This window comes from Otolemur garnettii, unplaced genomic scaffold, assembly GCF_000181295.1.
Source record: "Otolemur garnettii isolate 467f Iridium unplaced genomic scaffold, OtoGar3 scaffold00057, whole genome shotgun sequence".
In the NCBI taxonomy this organism is placed as follows: Eukaryota; Metazoa; Chordata; class Mammalia; order Primates; family Galagidae; genus Otolemur; species Otolemur garnettii.
In genome coordinates this window covers 6,829,372-6,836,477 of record NW_003852452.1, presented here as the reverse complement: position 1 = coordinate 6,836,477, position 7,106 = coordinate 6,829,372, and the positions used below count along the sequence as shown (strand labels likewise).

Below are 7,106 nucleotides of genomic sequence, written 5' to 3'. Positions count from 1 at the left end.
AACAGGATTTTAAAAGCCATAAAACCCAAAGTGACAATTATGGCTTCAGGCACAACATGCCATAGTAGCAATGGAGATCAGAATCTAGCCCTGCTTTCAGGCTCTTCCTGAAGAAATAGCTAAGAAAAATTCTAAACCTTTGGATAAATAAATCACCCTGGGCGCCTTCTAAAATGTGAGGTGTGAATTTGAATGTCCCTCTAAGATCAGGCTGTTTGGTCATGACCAGGCATCCCAGAGGTAGGTATGATTATTGTTGAAAGGAAGTGATAAGCCAGAAGTGCTAACATTTCAAATTAAAAACTAAAGAAAAGGAGAATTGTCCTAAAGAAGCCACTAACATCATGATGCAAGGAAAACTGGGTTTGGTCTCTCTTTTCTAGGTCAGTGTGGTTGCCTGGGAAACTCACTAAAGAAGAGATGGCCTTCCTCGAATGCAATATTGCCTGTCTCCACGGTAGCATAAGTACAGTCTACCTTTGGGTACCATGTAAACCAGAGAGGAAATTTAATTCTCTAACTAGGAAGACGGTAACTGCTCAGGGAACGAAGGTAGAGGTGGCAATCGTGTTCAATTATTTCATCAAAACTTTTCTTTAGATCTTTGACAAAACAATCCTGACAATCTTTTATTCCTTTAAACATCTATTGATACTGTCAAGTATTCAATTTCAATTGCATCTACCAGAAACCGATCTTTTAAAATCTGTATTTCTATAAAATATCCTTATAGCTCGGGTACCGCTTCTCGGCACAACAATAGACTCTGCTTATATTCTCTTCTCCAAATTAAAAAGATGAAAATGTATTTTGACGTATAGAGAACTTCTGCTTACAAGTAACTTTCAAGCCAGAGCTCCTCTGCACTGTATGGGAATCAAAATAAGAACAACTTCTGATGTCACCACACTTTGGCGTGCCCATGAGTGTTCTTTTCACGTGAAGAGCATGTTCTCACAGGCAGGGCTCCGGATTCCCTGTTGTTTGTAAACCTTCATTAAGTGTCTCTATCAGCAGCCAGCTCTGAGGGTCGTCAGCTTTATCCCATGCAGCTACATGGGAGGGTCTGTGAGTGCTGTGTGCACTCTTCTATAAGCATGCCCGGAGCACATGCCACCCAGATCGAGGGCACAAGAGTGACAGAGATGATGAGAAAATAGGTCATGCTGAACAGACGTCCGAAGTAGACACCTGCTTCCCAAGAGACTGTACTAGGAATAAATGAAATGGTACTTGTGATGCTTTCCAGAAGAAAGGATGTGAAGTGGATTTAAAGATGTAAGTAGCTGCTTTTGCAGGGAAGAAAAGAAGATGAAAGAAAGAAGGGGCCCAGGTGGACCTGAAGTGAAGGCTAAGACCTAAGAGCCAATTAGCTGGCAGGGACCAGGACCTCTGCTTTCCAGCTTTCTTACTGACTAGAGAGATGGCACCATTAGTCTTCAAGGGGATTCAAAAGCTCTGTTGCCCACCTGGAACCAAAAGAAGATGCCAGTGTCTTTCCTCCTGTATAGGAGGAAAATGACCTGTTTGCAACACAGGCTGTGTTAACTGTCCACACGGCATCACAGAGCTGGGAGGGGAAGCCGGCACTACACTACTGATGCAGCTTCAGGAGGCCCAGTCTTCCTTTTTTCAGTTTTCCTAACCAAAGCCAAAGATTGCCAACATCAGTTCTTAGAAGCATGTCACTGGTGATTTTTCCATTTCCATGCCTATTCTGTCCCAAGAGATCCTCTTCTTCACTGCTTCTCCAAAAGTTATCTTTCCACAAAGACTAAAAAGCCCTTTCTGAAAGCCCTCTGTGATCCCTTCCTTCATGAACTAGATATAATTCCCCCAACCTGGGGAGAGGCGGTTAACTCCTGGCAATTAGCCTACATATCGTATCATGTTCCATCTTGTAGTACAAACCTTTTGGCTGCATTTCTCACCCAGCCTAATCTATTTTATGAGCTCTTTAACCCCTTCTCTGGCTTTGTCCATCTCTCCACATCCGTTTGCTTAGATAATAGTTAAGTATGTATTTATTGGATCCATTATGAACGAACTAACACTCTCCACGCCTTAGACAAATCATCACCCACTCAAAATCTACAAACCTTTATTAAGCACTTAATAGGTGCAAGGAACTGGAGATTGTAAAGATGAGTAAGAAGTGACCGTGCCCTCCTAAGAATGTGCAACTTAAGGGTGGAGCTAAGAAACCTACAAAAAATCTTGTGGCAAACAGGAACCAATGTAAAAAAAAAAAACACTACATTGTGACAAGACAAGAATCATTTAAATTTGGAGGGGGAGGTTCCAGGAAAGTTTCATGAGGAAAAGAGGAAACATCAGATGCTAAAGGTCAGTGTCCACCAAACACTTTGCAGTTATTATCTCATTTAGCTCCCACAACAACCCTCCAAGTTAGGTATTTTCACCTTCCTTTTATAGATAAGAGAATGAAGGCTCAGAGAAGTTAAATAATCTGGCCAAGGCCACATAGCTGATAAATAGTAAAACTGGAAATCACACGCCCAATGTTTAAAAACTCTTATAACAGACCTCCTCCAAGACATTCAAAAGAAATGACACCTGTACTTGGCCTTCAAGCCTGTTAGGTAAAGATCACGCAGACCATCCAGAGGGCAGGCATGGTCCAGGAACAGCCAATGGCTGGAGCAAAGACCCGTGGATGAGAAAGCAGAAGGGGAGAGAAAGGCATATCATGGAGCACAGGACATACGAGGGGGGACAGTGTTTTGGAAGAGAAAGCCAGGAGGTGATTTTCTCCTCTCCCTGCCATAAGCTTGGAAAATGGGATAAAGTTTATTTCTTATCTACTTTAAAAAACACGTGAAGTACTGTAAGTCAAACATTCTGACTGCCTGGTAAGTTATTGTCTTATAGCAATAATCTTAACCTTCAATGCTAAGTATCCTTTAATGCAAGCCTAAGAGTGGAAGAATGATTCTTACATTTCCTTCTCCCTTAGCCGTCTTTATTTTTAATCTCTCTATAAAGATACTATCTAGAGATGTAAACCGTAAGATTAAAGAGTAGAGAAACTAAATGCCAATAATTTACTTACACAAATGGCAAATTTGGTATCATGCCAACCAACATTTAAGTATATTTCAGATAAAATTTTTTAATACTGTAAAATTGGACTGATTTTGAGACATTTAAAAATATTTTAAGTTAAAAAGTTGGGTGGGTAAATGAGGTATCACAGCCTAACGCAATATAAACAGTGTGTATCAGGGACCAGTAAATGCCACAGCACCCACGTAAGAGAATAAAACAGGTGTGCGGCAGCATGCATAGCTAAGCATTTTATTACATAAATTATCAGGAAATACCTAAAAACATTACAGGCTACTACAGAAAACACATTCCACCTCTGGTCCCAGCTCACAGCCTCCTGCCACTGGGAAGGAGAAGGACGGGGTAAGGCAGAGGGCTCCACAGTGCTGGGATGTTGAGACCAGTGCGGGGTGGGGGGGTGGGGGGAACACTCCAGGTAGCACGAGTGCAAAAACTATGACAGGAAATCACTGTCTCAAAACAGGCAGGTGTCTCAGGGACCCTCACTTCCTCTAGGCACCTGCAACCTTCTGAGCAGATGACAATGCTGACATTAACTAATGATCCAGGTCCCAAGCACCAAAGTAACTCAGCTGTCACCATGGAAAAGTGAACTAAATGGGACAACTGAAATTAGGGCTACTAGAATGAAACACGACTAGCCTATTTTATGATTTCCTGACTATTCCATAAAGGGAGAGATTTCAAAGGTTGCGATAATCAATGTGCACAGAAAGACGTCATGCTCTTTAGAAACAGGAATAAAAGCAAAGTGAAATCACTGTGTTATCTTTACTAATATTTTTGTTTTCCCTATAGATTTGAAACATTCATTTCTTGTTTTTCCCAGAATCAAACAGTGACAGGTGGCAGTCCCTCCCCTCTCTTCTTCCCAGCTGCCTTCACTCTCTCCCTTTCTTTTCTTTCTTTACTTTCTCTTTCCTTCTCTTCCCTCCTCTGTCCCTCCTCCCTTCCCTTCTCTCTTTTTCTTTCCCTTTCCTTCTCCTTCAATATATGAAAATTAGCCCATCCTGATTTATCTTGAGTAATGCATTTTTTGCTGAAATGTTGCCTAAGGATCCAGGCCAGAAACAAGAGCTTATGCAAAGTTGATTGGGACATGACTTGATTTCTGAGTCACAAAAATCAATTTAAGCCAGGATAATTACAGAACTCCACCTACAAGAGTTGGATCTGATAATGCCACAGGTGGAAACACTGGGATGTAAGAAAAAGCAAAGTGAGAAAGCTGCCCCAGAGATGCCGGGACTAAAGACCATCCCTGGTAGTCAGTCTTAAAAATGTGATTGCCCAAGCCCCTCCTCTCCCTAACTCCAGGGATTCTGGAATCATTTACCAGGAGGACGCCCAGTCACTTGGCAGCATGTGCAATCTCCCTGTTTACCATAAGCCTATAAAAAAAAGTTAGAGAGCAGGCAGTTATGTTCCGTGCAGCTAATTATTGGTGACTACCTTCAAAACCAGCTCTAAAGGTTTTCCCCCTCCAATTACCATCAGTTTCAGATTTTCATTTTTACCATGAGGGCCCTAATGGCAAACTGCCCAAGCAAAAGGAATGTACAGAGATTATGCGTGAGAAGCACATGGCCCTGGAGTCTGCTACCTAGGCCTTGCTTTCCCTCTGGGACTAGGGAAAAGAAGTAAAATCTATTTTTTTACCACTCTTTAAAGGTATGTCTGGAAGTGAGGGCACTTGTTCGATGGCATCACCAGGTCAGATGCAAAGAAAGGAGAGCAGCATAGCCAAGAGCCACAGACTTGGGTGGCACCTGTAGCTCAGTGGGCAAGGGCGCCCGCCACACACACCTAGGGTGGCAGGTTCGAACCCAGGCCGGGCCTGCTAACCAACAATGACAACTACAACCTCCCCCTCCCCCGCAAAAAAAAATACCCAAGTGTTGTGGCGGGTGCCTATAGTCCCCACTACTTGGGAGACTGAGGCAAGAAAATCGCTTAAGCCCAAGAGTCTGAGGTTGCTGTGAGCTGGGATGTCACGGCACTCTACTGAGAGCGACAAAATGAAACTGTCTCAAAAAAAAAAAAAAGCCATAGACTTTTACTCTAGTCTTGTGTCCTGTTACCGGGCCAGCCTCAGTTTTCTCTTCTGTGAAATGGAGATAATACCACCTGCGTCACAAAGACTAACAAAGGCACCTCTTGTGGAATGCCTGGGACATAGGATGTCCTCAATACACACTGGCTCCTCCATGCCCAAGAGAGACTTTGCTAACCTTAACTAAGAAAAATTAATTCTGTGAATTCCCAACTTCACATTAGGTATTCAGCTAAATAGCAATAAACCATCTAAAATGTCATCAGTCCCTAAAACTTATTTGGGAAAAGCTGCTCTTTGAATTAAAGTGTCCATTTTCTCCCTTTTTTCCCCATGAAAGCCCAATATTCTTTTCCCCATATTCTTTCAGCTGGCCAACTTCAATTCACATGGGACAACGCTTTCATAATGGACTGGCTATGACTTATTCATTCCACCCAAAGGAAACTGGAACTGTAAATTCATTATGGAGCACTTATTCTTTCCCAAGTGCTGGGGTAAGCATTTTCCATGTATTTATACCTCCTTTGACCCTAACAATCCTATAAGGCAGATGCTATCATTAACCCCATTTTACAGATGAGGAAACTAAGGCAAAGAGATTTTAAATAACCCAGGTGACAGTCAGTAAAGGGTAGAGCTCAGTCACAAGCCTGAGCAGAGAAGGTGTCTGAACTTAACACTCTATACACGCACCATCTTCTCTTTCCAACAAAAGGTTTATCTAAGACTACAGATATTCAAATGATAGAATTTTTGAAATTTCCTCAGGATTTAAATGTCCACAGCTGTATCAGAATTGTGAAAGCCATCTCCTTATTTCAAAGGAGAATCTAAAACTACCACATTTCAAAAGAAATCAATTGTTTCCCCCAAACTTCTCAGCCAGTCCTCATTTAGGTATTTGGGTTTTTTCCCTGCCTCCTATTTGTCTTAAGTAAGAGCTATTTTATTATCATTCTATAATATGAATTGTGGTCCCAATGGTCTCAACTGAGAAACCACAGACTATCACCAGTCAGTACTAGTGAGAGGAACAAGGTGCAGCCAAACTTCCAACTCGCTTCACAACAATTCCTGAAAAACATAAAATAAACCAAGCGAACTCCACTCGTGCTTTGAGGACGCCGTAGCTGCAAGACTCGCCCCAGTCGCGCAGGGAGGGCTGCGGTTCTGGAGTGTGACCAGCGCCAAGGAGCGGCCCCCACGTGCCCACCTGCCCGCCCCAGGGCGGAGCGGTTTTGGAGGCCGGGAATGGAAGCTTGTGTTTTCAATTCACAGGAGTAAAAACCCGAGCGTCCTCCACAGCTGATGTCAACTGGTTTATTTATACAAAAGAAAGAAGAAATTTAAAAAGTGCACGCGGCGGCGCCTGCGGACGCCGAGGTGGGCGCCGGGGGCGGGCGGAGGCTGCTGACCACAGGGTGGGTGGTCTCCTGCCCGCTCGCCTTTGCCACAACCTCCGCCCCGAGGCCAAGGCGGCCGGCTGCGCACAGCCCCGGGAGCCAGCGGCCATCGGGGCTTCCCTCCCCGCGTCCAGCGCCCCCGGGGACGCGCCGGGCGCCGCGCCGCGCCACACCTGTGCCCCAAACGATGGCCTCGTCCCGGAAGGTGATGCGGCGCCCGAGGGGACGGCGCGGGCCCTTATCCCACAGTCAGGTGGGCAGACCTGGCATCTCGGAGCCAGCCGCTCGCCCCCAGCAGGGGCCGGGAATGGCCCCTGCGCGTCCGGAGCCCCGCGCCCACCTGGAGCCGTCTCCGCCGGCGCGCCGCCCGCAGCCTCACCTCCTGCCGCAGCCTCCTCTTCCGCAGCCATGGCAGGAGCCACCCAGCCGGCTCCGCAGCCCCGGGGCTGCCAGCATGGAGGAGCCTCGGGCCCCCCTGCCGTGTCCCAGGCCGCGGCCCCGGAGCAAGGGGCGCGGAGACCCGCGGGGCTGTGCCCGGCGCCGTGGCAGCCCCGGGG

At 45.7% G+C, this 7,106-nt stretch overlaps 1 protein-coding gene across 1 annotated transcript in view; it reads right to left on the bottom strand.

Moving 5' to 3' along the window:
- The window catches only part of ARNTL2 (aryl hydrocarbon receptor nuclear translocator like 2), a 93,001-nt gene extending 85,905 nt beyond the window's left edge, over window positions 1–7,096 (bottom strand). Inside the window, exon 1 of the mRNA XM_012806772.1 lies at window positions 6,890–7,096. Coding sequence (XP_012662226.1) covers window positions 6,890–6,959 — 70 coding nt within the window. The 5' untranslated portion in view covers window positions 6,960–7,096. The remainder of the gene's footprint in view (window positions 1–6,889) is intronic.
- Window positions 7,097–7,106: the final 10 nt, after the last annotated feature.